The sequence below is a fragment of the Triplophysa rosa genome, unplaced genomic scaffold, assembly GCF_024868665.1.
Source record: "Triplophysa rosa unplaced genomic scaffold, Trosa_1v2 scaffold389_ERROPOS76067, whole genome shotgun sequence".
Lineage (NCBI taxonomy): Eukaryota > Metazoa > Chordata > Actinopteri > Cypriniformes > Nemacheilidae > Triplophysa > Triplophysa rosa.
In genome coordinates, this window is record NW_026634387.1 from 40,634 (window position 1) to 53,900 (window position 13,267).

At 39.6% G+C, this 13,267-nt stretch overlaps 1 protein-coding gene across 1 annotated transcript; it reads left to right on the plus strand.

Moving 5' to 3' along the window:
* Nucleotides 1-407: 407 nt before the first annotated feature.
* Nucleotides 408-1,945, plus strand: npffl (neuropeptide FF-amide peptide precursor like). The gene is made up of 3 exons (XM_057328164.1): nucleotides 408-631; nucleotides 939-1,060; nucleotides 1,310-1,945. Exons 1-3 carry the CDS (start codon nucleotides 473-475, stop codon nucleotides 1,431-1,433), a joined length of 405 nt encoding a protein of 134 aa, XP_057184147.1. The 5' UTR covers nucleotides 408-472; the 3' UTR covers nucleotides 1,434-1,945.
* Nucleotides 1,946-13,267: the final 11,322 nt, after the last annotated feature.

The following is a 13,267-nucleotide window of genomic DNA, read 5'->3' on the forward strand; positions in this document are numbered from 1 at the left end:
TGTACGTGTGTTCACCACTTGCTGTGCGTGTGTTCACTACTCTCTGGATGGGTTAAAAGCAGAGGTCACACAGAGTTCGGGTATGGGTCACCATATGTGACTAATAGGTCACTTTCACTTCACTTTCACTTCACATAAGTTGTCTGGGTTAAGTGCGTATTTGTCACACCTGTCATTAGTACGCTATTTAAAATAATGTTTGTGCATCTGTTATTAGGAGTAACTGTGTTAATGTGCCTTCATGGGCTCTTGTAGGATTCATAAATCAGCCATTACCAAATCCCCAGCAACACAGACTGGACTCGTCCACTCATCGACCCTATAAACGTTCATCACTCATGTCTGTCTCTGGGGTTATACGCTGATGACTATATAAAAAGAACCTCACAAGGGCCATTTGAAAGGTTGTGCAAGAGACACAGCAGCAGAAATTTCTTTTGCCAATACTCTGGTTTCTGACTGTTTGTAAGTAATGGATTCAGGTGTGTGGTTCACGTTACTGGGTGTGTTGCTGGTGATGACTGATATGAGCCATTCCATCCCAAAAGAAGCACTTCTAGAGAAGAGCAAACACATTCTGGAATCTCATGAGGACTCAGATGACAACATAGTAGAAAGTCGGGGGCCAGTGGTAAGAAACAACTTGCTTTTTGTGTATTTGTATTTCTTTTTAAAAAATTGCAAAAGAAAGAAGAAATACCCATTATTATTGTTGGCTTTTTTGTGGAGCTTACAAGAAGTTTAGCTATGGTAGAGACCAATACTAGGTTCTGAGGCCAATGGTGTGCATTTTTATCCACATGAATTGATATTTCGGTTGAATAGATCTTTTAAAAGATATTTTTAATGTGGTTTTGTTTGAGTGTATCAACCGATATATACAGCACCTTTTTCAATCCTAAAAGACTATGAAGTCAACCAGAAAATCTGTGTAACAGGTCACTGAAGGGCAGATGGAACATTTATTGGAGGATCGTCTTCTGTTAGAAGTGCTGCAAGCTTTTCTGCATGGTTCCCAGAGATACGAACGCAACCCTTCAGTGCTTCACCAGCCTCAACGGTGTGTATACAAACCAAGAGCATAGTGTAAGGCCCAAGTTAGCTTCACAGTAACCGAAAACATAAAGCAATATGCCTTTGCTGGAACCAGTGGAGTCCAATGTCTGTGATGCTCAGTATACTGAGGAGACAGCAGACAATGATCCACTTCTTTATTCAGATTATTTACACAGATTATGTGAAAATATTAAATGAAACAAAATGACATTTGATTTTGTTAAATCAATGTTGTTATTCCTTTTATGCTCAGGTTTGGTCGTGGTGCTTGGAGCGGTCTGTCAGCAGAGACAGAGTGGATACAGTCTCGGGACTGGGAGACAGTTCCCGGTCAGATCTGGAGCATGGCTGTGCCGCAAAGATTTGGCAAAAAATAGCACCAACCTGCCTCAAACATTAAATACATAATAAAGTATACAACGATGAGTTGGGTCTTTCCATTCCTATTTTGTCTGCATTCCAGCAGAATCAGTCAGCTCCTCTTTCCATGTCATCAACTGTGCCAAACTTCACTCTTTGGCGTTCATCTTTAATCATTTCTTTAAGAGTGGTTGGACATATCTTTGTGAGGTTGTGTTATGATTTATTTGTCTATTACACCTCATGTGCACTTCATATGTGTTGTGTTCTTTTCTCCCAGTTTAAACTAATATTAATCTCTGCTTTTTAAATTTTGTAAACAATAATTTGTCAAACAGTGTTGGTAGCTTAGTAGCTTTCTTTAAGATGATTATGTGTGTCAAATAAAAACATACACTACTGGTCAGATGTTTAGGGTCGCTTGACTGAAATGTTATTTTTCACAATTAAAAAACAAAATGTTTTGATCTTGCATTTTGAAATATTTGAAATTAGACAATTGTAGACGAAGAGACAAAAAAACTTTACTGTCGTGTCTTCGTTTATAGTTAAAGAAATAGTACTCCCCAAAGTGAAAATTCTCTCATTGCTTTCTCAACCTCATGGTCTCCCAGATGTATGTGATTTCCTTTCCTCAGTCAAACACAAAATCTTTTAATTGCTAAAATATCCATCACTTTATATACGTTTATAATTTTTCGTAAAAAATTAATAAACAGCTTGAATACTCGTTTTTCTACATGTGGGAGGTATAAAATGTCCCCTTCCACTGATTGGCCAATCAAAGAACACCATGCGACGTCTTCGGTTGTCCTTCTGTTCCTTGAATAAAGAGAATAAAAGTCCTCTGCTGCTATTACAGTACGGATTCTTAAAGTACATTTAATTTCTCTCATTAAACAGTAGGGATGTAACAAAATTATTGATATCGTGTTATTGCAATAGCAAAATCTTCTCAATATTATAGTGGTCACATGACGGTCTTCCGGGCCAAACAAAGAGGATGTTAGAAAAATTAATAGATGTTACCTTTATCAAGGTCTATCTGGTGCAATTATTTTATTTTATTAAAGGGATTTTTAGGTCATTTGACCTATCTCATACTGTAACTCGTACCTCTAAGCAACAGTTATGATTAGAGGATAAAAGTAAAGAGGATGCTTATGGCAGGTTTCCAAGTCGTCTTTTGTCATTTTAAATATTGCAATAAATATTGTACCGAACTTCATACCAAGGTATTATCGTACAGTGAGATTTTGATATTGTTACATCCCTATTACAGGAAACATTCTAGGGCAGGTCCTAGACTGAACTTTCTTCTGTGCAACCTAACACATTTCATATAAATATTTATATCACAAATATGAATGTTGTTGGCATCTTTCGAGCTGTCCAGGGTTTAATATACGTGGCAAAGCAGCAGATGCATTACACTGTTTAAGGAAGCACAAGATAATGTTGTTTTATGTGCTAATTTGCAGCATTCATTAATTCAGCAGTCAGCAACTATTATTTTAGACAACACTTTCAGTTTTGGGCAAGGAAAAAGTTGGATTTATATGAGAAGATTAAGTATTATTTTGTCTCACCACGATGTTGAAATTGCTGGTTGTTGTGTTTAACACATCTTTTCCACAAGTTTGCTTCTGTGTATTCCATCAAGTTTGGTGAACCAAGACGAAATCAGAGTTTTGCTGCGAGACACTGGACAGCATGCAGCGGATGTATCTAGTGATGTAGTGAAGCACAGTATAATGTTGATTTACGCATTGTGTTATTGTTAATACGCAACAGTCATAACANGCAGTCATTAATTCAGCAGTCAGCAACTATTATTTTAGACAACACTTTCAGTTTTGGGCAAGGAAAAAGCTGGATTTATATGAGAAGATTAAGTATTATTTTGTCTCACCACGATGTTGAAATTGCTGGTTGGTGGGTTTAACACATCTTTTCCACAAGTTTGCTTCTGTGTATTCCATCAAGTTTGGTGAACCAAGACGAAATCAGAGTTTTGCTGCGAGACACTGGACAGCATGCAGCGGATGTATCTAGTGATGTAGTGAAGCACAGTATAATGTTGATTTACGCATTGTGTTATTGTTAATACGCAACAGTCATAACAAAGACTTAGAGATTGTAGATAATAAGCTTAATTTTGTACAAAGGGGAAAAGCTGGATATGAAAAGATAAAGATAGTCTCATAGAGAACGAGTATTTGTATATATCATGTATCAAGGTTAAAGTTAATTGTAATAATTACAATTACATGAATGCATTTCAGACACTTCTAACTGAAGCAACAATACTCAACTCAACTCAACTTTATTTATATAGCGCTTTTACAATTTTCATTGTTACAAAGCAGCTGTACATGAGACACATTGACTACAAGCAAAACAATCAAAGTTGTACCTGCAAAAACAAGAAAAGGTTGAAAACACAGAAGACAGACACACCCACACACAAAACACTCCACACACACAACACGCACACGCACCAACACACACAGACACAGAGACACACACACACACACGTACGTACACAGACAAGTACGCACACACACACACGCTCAGTGAGAGCACACATTTAGGATAAAGGAGAGAGAAGCACAGGTCAAATATAACAGATAATACATTCCATATGCAATATTAATTAAGTAAAACTTTAAGATTCTAAAGCAGCCCCCCCGGTCAGGCAGATAGTGCAAAAACAGTATGCAAACGGTGGCGAGGAACCCAAAACTCTAATCGAGAAAAAAAACCTCAGGAGAACCCAGGCCCAACCAGGGGATTCCAGTTCCCCTCTGGCAAAAGCTGCTGCCTCTGCACAAGCTCCAGAGAACTTGCACACAAGGCTAAATAAAATAAATAAACTTAATAATAAAATTAAATTATAGTTTAAGATTATCATTAATAATCTAATAGCATTTGAAGTTTTGTGGTGAAGACATGTCAAGAGACCGCGTCCTTCTTTATCCAGCTCTATATCGCAAGTCCAGTACGGTGTACCACAGGGCTCAGTCTTAGGCCTTGTTTCGCATTACATGCCCTCTATTATAAAACANCGCATTATACATGCTACCTCTAGGAGATATAATAAAGCGACACGGAGTTAGCTTTCACTGTTATGCTGATGATACTCAACTTTATATTTCTTCGAAGCCTCATGAAACACAGCAGTTCCATCGAATAATGGAATGCATAGTCGAATATAAAAAACTGGATGAGTAACAACTTTTTATTACTGAACTCGGACAAAACGGAAGTGTTACTTATTGGACCGAAAACTGCTATAAGTAACAACCAAGAATACTGTTTAACTATTGACGGATGTTCCATAAAACCCTCGTCGTCAGCAAAGAATCTTGGCGTTCTATTCGATAGTAATCTGTCATTTGAGAGCCACGTCGCCAACACCTGTAAAATTGCGTTTTTCCATTTTAAGAATATATCTAAACTACGTCATATGCTGTCAATCGTCAGATGCAGAGAAGTTAATTCATGCATTCATGACATCAAGACTAGATTACTGTAATGCACTGTTAGGTGGTTGCCCTGCAGGCTTATTACAAAAACTCCAATTGGTCCAAAACGCGGCAGCTCGAGTTCTTACACGTACAAAAAAGTATGAACATATTAGCCCGGTTCTGTCAACCTTGCACTGGTTACCTATAAAGCATCGCGTTAACTTTAAAATCTTGCTTATTACCTATAAAGCCTTACATGGTTTAGCTCCTCAGTACTTGAATGAACTCCTTTTGTATTACAGTCCTTCACGTGCATTACGCTCTCAGGCGTCCTGTCAGTTGGTAATACCTAGAATTTCAAAATCAAGTGCAGGTGGTAGATCCTTTTCCTATCTAGCGCCTAAACTTTGGAATAGTCTTCCCTGCACTGTCCGGGAGGCAGACACACTCTGTCAGTTTAAATCTAGACTAAAGACGCATCTTTTTAATCTTGCATACACTACTCTTCCATAATATAAATCCTCTGAGGGTTTAGGCTGCATTAGTTAGATCAACCGGAACCAAAAACACAACTGATGTACTTGTTGCATCAAAGAGTAGCAGAACAGTACTCTACTCTCAGCCAGTCTTGTCTCATTGTTCCAAGGTTACCACAGCGAGCAGGATGCAGTTCATGGCCTGACCTGATGGTAGAGCGGAGAATGGGAAGTGGGGACCTGACAAGAGCCGTGACCGAGGGGGGCTGCTTTAGAATCTTAAAGTTTTACTTAATTAATATTGCATATAGGAATTTATATCTGTTATATTTGACCTGTGCTTCTCTCTCCTTTATCTAAATGTGTGCTCTCACTGGCGTGTGTGTGTGTGATACTGTCTGTGTCGTACTGTTTGTGTGTGTGTGTGGTGCTGTGCGTGGTGTGTGCTTCTCTCTCCTTTATCCTAAATGTGTGCTCTCACTGAGCGTGTGTGTGTGTGCGTACTTGTCTGTGTACGTACGTGTGTGTGTGTGTGTGTGTGTCTCTGTGTCTGTGTGTGTTGGTGCATGTGCGTGTTGTGTGTGTGGAGTGTTTTGTGTGTGGGTGTGTCTGTCTTCTGTGTTTTCAACCTTTTCTTGTTTTTGCAGGTACAACTTTGATTGTTTTGCTTGTAGTCAATGTGTCTCATTAGTACAGCTGCTTTGTAACAATGAAAATGTAAAAAGTAAAACGCTATATAAATAAAGTTGAGTTGAGTTGACGTTCTTATCATCTCAGCTCTTGTCAGGTCCCCACTTCCCATTCTCCGCTCTACCATCAGGTCAGGCCATGAACTGCATCCTGCTCGCTGTGGTAACCTTGGAACAATGAGACAAGACTGGCTGAGAGTAGAGTACTGTTCTGTACTCTTTGATGCAACAAGTACATCAGTTGTGTTTTTGGTTCCGGTTGATCTAACTAATGCAGCCTAAACCCTCTAAAGATTTATATTATGGAAGAGTAGTGTATGCAAGATTAAAAAGATGCGTCTTTAGTCTAGATTTAAACTGACAGAGTGTGTCTGCCTCCCGGACAGTGCAGGGAAGACTATTCCAAAGTTTAGGTGCTAGATAGGAAAAGGATCTACCACCTGCACTTGATTTTGAAATTCTAGTATGTATGTGCATTAACCCAGTTATAACAAGCTCTCCTCAGCGATCAGCCACACCTCCTCCAGCAACTCCGCCTCCCAGAATCACCCGTTCACTCTCACCGGACTATTGACACTCACAAACTCCAATTCCCATCATCCCTTGCACCCGCACCTGATTCACATTACTTGGACACTATATGTACCCTGCCCTGTGTATTCCCCAGTGTCAGATCTAGTTGTTATTTCCGTTACTGTCTAGTTCCGACCCTCCTGTGTTTCCGGTTCTCCTTGTTGCATGTTTCTTACCAGTTGGATTATACCTTTTTGTGGATTCCCTTTTTGTGCCTGTTACCCTTTTTGGATTTACTCTTTTGGATTTTTGGTTTTTGGATTAAATATACCCTTTGCACCGTCTCCTGTTGTGGCATCGTTCTTCCCCTTATGTGTAGTGTTACACCAGTAGGCTACCTTTGTACCTTGTGCTTTACCAATTGATCGAGCTTCAGAAACAAAACCTCAGTTCACAAAAGTTATTAGCTTACTTAGAATATTTAATGTATAATAACTGATTTCCAGGGCTATTTTACTCTGGGGGAATTTTCAAAAATTGTGTTAAAAGCTGTTTTAAAGCCGTTTACCCTTTTCTGCTTAGTTTATCATGCTATATTCTGTTTGCCCAATTTCCCCAAACCATTAATTCATTCTCAAAAATTATTAAGATCTTTTCTGTTTTCAAAAATGATCAAATAAAATATAAATCATAATGTTTTCTGCTCAACAGAAACATGTGTTATGTAAAATGTTGTATTGTACACTAAATTGTGCATAGTTCTTTAATATTAGTGTAAGTTTGAGCCTCGTCACAGGTATTCAGTGGTAGTGTGTAAATGACAAATAAATTACTCTTGACTCTGGAGAAATGTCCTGGTTTTGTGCAAACTGCTCGTTCTCATACAGAAAATAGAAAAACAATACAATTAACTTACACTGCAACAGTGTCACCTCAAATAATGTATGAATGTATAAACATATAGCAAGACTAATCAGCCACCAATCAAATTCTAAATAGGATAATAGGACCACGGGTTCTTCGCAAAATGCACTGATGGGAGAAATGAAGGAAGTAGTACAGAGAGGAAGTGCAAGAGGAGGAGCAAAGGGAAAGTAAAGGTTGTTGTGTTCTGTGTTGTTAAACTAGAGGGCGCGAGAGGACAAGTGTGCCGGGGAAGGGAAGGAAGAGAAGGAGAATGTAATGCAGTGAAATAGCCATGGTTAAGTCAGTGAAAATACAAGATAAAATAATACAGTTCTGTTGCAATCGTGCAAAGACCTCTGCTAGGGCAGGGGCTGAAGGACCAAAAAAGGGCACTTCAAAATAAAATAAAATACTATTATTACTGCAACGTATACATTAACAAGTGAATTTTACAGTGTCTAAACAGGTGCCATAATGATTTATTAAATATAAATTCAAACCAAAATAGAGAGATATAAAATACTATATAATTGAAAACTAATATTGTTAACTTCTATTTTACTGAAGAAAAAAACAGTAAGAATCAAGAGGGTAATCATGTTGAATTTGTGTTAAATTTGGTTAAAATTTTATGCTGTATTATATACTGTAGATGGAAGTGCTAACAGTCATGAAAAAATATTTAATGCTATATACTGTAGAGAATTGATTTGGACATTTAACTTAGATTTTCCCAAACCATGCAACTTGACAGTATAAAAAACTTTCAGAAATTTACCTCCCATTAAAGGTCGATGTTTCCCCTAGAATTAATATGCCAACTTGTCAAAATTAAGACATCCCGAAAAAACTATAGAATCCTTACCAAAACACAATAGAAAATGTATTGGTTTTAATGGAAACTATACTGATGTCTACTGGTACAGTATGTGATGGATTCTATTGGTGGGGTGTTATCTGGCAGATGAATCCTATTGAAATAATGCCCAAAAACACACTACAGAAAGGAATTTTGGTAACACTTTACATTAAGGTTCCCTTCATAAAGCATTTATAAATGTGTTCATTAATGGTTAATAAGTCATTTACAAATGCATTATAAAGCAGCTATAACTGCATAAATAAAAAGGGGGATTCTAACGAAATACCTGCCAAATAGTGATGCAAACCATGAAAGTGTGCCTTAATATGTAGATTCGTGTGAACCATTTATTAATGTTGCATTTTCACAGGTTACTAACGTTCATAACTCATGAATAAATGGTTCACAAGTGATCACTTACAGGTTACTAGTTCAAGTTCAAAGTTTATTCATCACATTCAAAACAGTCATGGTCCTAACTTTTTGTCCACGATTTTCTAGCCTTGTGGCAGGATCATGACAGATCCCTTGTGTTCAGTGTGAGAAAGTCATGGGTTGTTTATCTTTCGACATGCCATGTGCTTTCTCGTGTCGCGTCATTGTCCCTGCCCCTCTTGTTTCCTGTATTACTTCCCGGCCGTGTATCATTACCCTCACCTGCCTAGTGTTATCATCCCTCGTTTGTGTTCCCTATATAATACCCTCGTGTTCATTGTCCTGTGCTTGTGCGTTGTACTCTTGTGCGTTTGTGCTTACCTGTCTGCCCCTACCTCATGGAGTATTGCTGTTTGAGTTAGTCTTTTGCCTTATTCCTGTGCCTGTCAAGTGTGCTATCCGTTGGTTTATATTATTCTTATTAGTTGAACCTTGTTTGTCTTGCCCCCTCATGGGAGTTCTTTGTTTTATTGTATTTTTGCCTTTGTTTAGTTTTTTCCCCATCGTGGGTGTTTTATTTTGTGATTAAATAAATCCCTTGGTTTACCCTTTCATCGTTGTGGCCTGCGCTTGGGTTCTTCACCTTGTTGTCACACCTCTCCGGTCATGACAGATCCGAGACACAAAACCATACATAGTACGTCATGCAGTGAAATGCGTTTTCTAATGTTCATAACTCATTAATAAATGGTTCACACCAATCCACTATATTAAGGCACACTTTCATGGTTTGCAAACATTTTTTAACTCTTAATATTTAAAAGTTAGGTATTTGAAGTTGTGAATGAATACTTCACAGGCATCCACTTTTCTTTAAAGCGCACTTTCATGGGATGTCAATACTTCTAAATATATGATTCACATCAGAGATGTAGCCTTGTGAGAAAACATTCTGTTTCTACAATAAATAATAAATGTTTTCTGGTTTTGATTAACTATTGGAAGTAATTGAATCATTAATAAAACATCATAAACAAACATTTAGTGTTAAAAAGTGATCAAAAATTTGATGAATTTATCTTGGTAAGCCAGATAAAACTGCTTTTGATAAGCATCATGATCTGAAGGCATTCTGGAGGGCACCGCAAGACATTCGGAATCGGAGAAAGTAAGCAACATGGTTTGAAAAGTGACGTAAGATATTTAGTGTATTTCGGGGAAACTATGAGTTTAACCACAGTAACATACAAATAATTAATGGTGATTAACCATTACCTATTTTGTACACTTTACCTGATGCAGCAGAATTAATAACAGCGACAAAGTAAATGTACTCGTGAAATGCAAACCATGAAATGCATTTCATTTCTATGAAATGAGCGAGGGGTGTTACCCGCTGTGTCTGTTCCTGAGAAGCCTGAGCTAACTCCTGGTTTACTGGCCACATCCTCGGCGGGGAGTTGCGAGAGTCTGAAGACTGTCTTCACTGTGAGGTGAGGCGAGACGCGCCAAAATATGTCTGCAGGGGGGAAAAGCTCTTCTTTGACAGTGTATAGGTTTTTATTGCACATAACACACATTTCAAGACATTGTGAACAGTGCAAATTTCGCCAGCAATGGAGTGGGGAACATAGTGCTGAACCTTGAAATGTTTGGGAGCCGGGCTCCCCGTGAGCTCTTCCTCCCTCTCCGCCCACATTTCAGGACGACGGCTTGGCAGGATCGCCAGTAGCGGAGCATTACCGCCGGCTCCTGTGATCGTGGTTCTGCTGTAATTTACTTTTTCATTCATTTTCACACTTAATTTCAGTCGCGACAGTTAGTTACAGTAATATATTTAATTAAATTGAGCATGTGGGGTTTCTTCCCCATTTATCATAAATTTGGGCGTATATTTTTTCTTTGCCTCAACTAATTTCCGATCTTGCCTGTAACTAATACTTAAAAAAGCACACTGGGACATTGAATTACATTGAATTGATTGACCATAACCTGCACGCTGCCGCATTAGCTACAACGGTATGGCAAATACATTTCTTCTGTGCTACCTGCTGCTGCTGTTGCTGAGAAATAACTAGAGACACGAAGCAGTTGCGTGCACAGCCCCGTTCCTCACCAGAGCACATAGTGGTTCCATCTCCGTCACAAAGTTTGGGAGGAATTTACTGTACAAGGAAATTAATCTGAGGAAAGAACGGAGGTGGAACCGCTACATGCTTCGGTGAGGAATGCAACTGAGACATTGCTTGAATGGACTGCAGAAGAAGACAAATGCTTTAATTCACTGAAAGCAGTTCTGGTGGAGAGCCCAGTTCTCGCTCTCTTTAACCACTCTCTCCCAACCATCGTGTCAACTGACACATCTGACTATGGCCTCAGGGGGGGTGTTGACGCAATTACATGTAGAATGGTGTAGAACGCACTATTGCCTTTGCTTCGTGTACACTCACTGTGGCTGAAAGAAAATATTCCACAGTAGAAAAAGAGGCTTTTGCTTGCATGTTTGCTGTGGAGAAATGGAGGCCTAACCTGTGGGGACACCACTTTACGCTACGAACAGATCACAAAGCATTAACCACGCTGCTGCAAACAAAAGGAATTGGGTTTGCTGGAATGAGAGTGGCAAGGTGGTCAGCTCAGTTGCTGTATTTTTCCTATGACATTGTGTACCGCCCTGGAGCACAAAACCAGGCCGCAGATTGCTTATCGAAAATGCCCTTACCGATCACAGTTGAGCACATTGATGAACCTGAAATGGTTGCTGCTGTCTTCTCAGGACTACCTTCGCTGTCCAGGGAGGACTTCACAGCAGCTTCTGAGTCCTGTCCGGAGCGGAGTTTGTTTAGAACACAAATATTAAAGGGATGGCCACACAACAGAAAGGATGTCAATCCGGCCCTGTCACCATCCTTCTTAGTCCGTAATGAGCTGTCATTGCACAATGGACTGACAATGTGAGGTGATCTGGCTCACCAAACACACCAAGGACTGGTCAGAACGAAACAAAGACTTTGTGAATTGTACTGGTGGCCAAAAATGGATTCGCTAGTCCAATCTGTGATCTCAAGCTGTCTGACATGCCAGTTCAACAATAAATCTGCAAAAACAGCACCTGCCCCTTTACAGCCAGTTGACTTCCCGGATGGACCTTGGCAGAAACTAGGTCTTGACATCGTAGGGCCTTTTGAACATGCTGCATCAGGATGTCGTTTCGCTATTTCATTGGTGGATTATTACAGTAAATGGCCAGAGGTGGCATTCGCGTCGCATGTCTCAACTGAGGTTGTTACTTCATTTTTGTGCTCTGTTTTTGCAAGAGAAGGTTTGTTTCTTGTCACAGACAACAGGCCCCAGTTTCTATCTTATGCTTTTTCTGATTTCCTAGGGGAAAGAGGAACCAAATATCTACGTACCAGCATCTACCATCCTCAAAGCAATGGGGCAGTCGAACGCTGGAACAGAGTATTAAAATACTGCATTTTAACAGCAGAACAAACGCACAAAGCCTGGAAACCATCAGTCGCAGAGTTTTTGCAAAATGATCGTGCAACTCCTCACTCTACAACTGGAGTATCCCCATCTGACCTTTTGCACAACCACAAAATGAAAACAAAACTGGACATTTTTCCTGTGCTGGGGAAAAGTGACAAATGTGCTGCAGTACGGGACACTGTCAAGGAAAGACAGTGGAAAAGCAAAGAATACACAGACAAGAAAAGAAGAGCGAAGCCTGTTTCTTTCAAGGTTGGGGAACAAGTGAGAGTCAGGAAGGCTGAACATGTACAGTACTTAAAGGTACTCCTAAGTACAGTATACTCCACCTTTGTCGATTCAGGAGAAGACTGGCCCAAGTTCATTCTTGCTTAGTGATGGAAGGAAATGGAATGGACAGAGGCTGCATCTGAAATGGCATACTCAATGAGTAGGTACTTAATTTCAGTAAGTACGTACTTAACGGGGGCTAAATGGGTATGTACTGTGTGCCTGAATGGGTGTAGTATGAATGCGATCGGCCGTTATCCACCATATTGACTTGATCATGTGACATAATTCTTCTTATTTTCCTTTTTAACGGTGGGTGGTAACATACATTTGAGGTGCATATCCGCCACCTACTGTACTGGAGTATGGGCCAGAGATTAGCCATGTGAAGTGAAGTGAAGTATTAGTCAGATATGGTGACCCATACCCGAAGTGTGACCTCTGCATTTAACCCATCCAGAGAGTAGTGAACACACGCACAGCAAGTGGTGAACACACATACACCCGGAGCAGTGGGCAGTGCCCCGGGGAGCAAGTAGGGGTTGGTGCCTTGCTCAAGGGCACCTCAGTCGTTACCCGCCGACCCTGGGAATTGAACCGGCAACCTTCTGGTCACGAGTCTGACTCTCTAACCATTAGGCCACGGCTGGGTTACATGGGTTTTGTACAATAAAAGTAAAAAAATTAAAGGAATACAGCAGCTTTGTGATTTTGCGATGTGTTTTCTCAGTTAAATTTCGGCAATAACAGGTTCATTCACACTTCCCATTGTGAAGAATGATTATGCTAATGGAATGT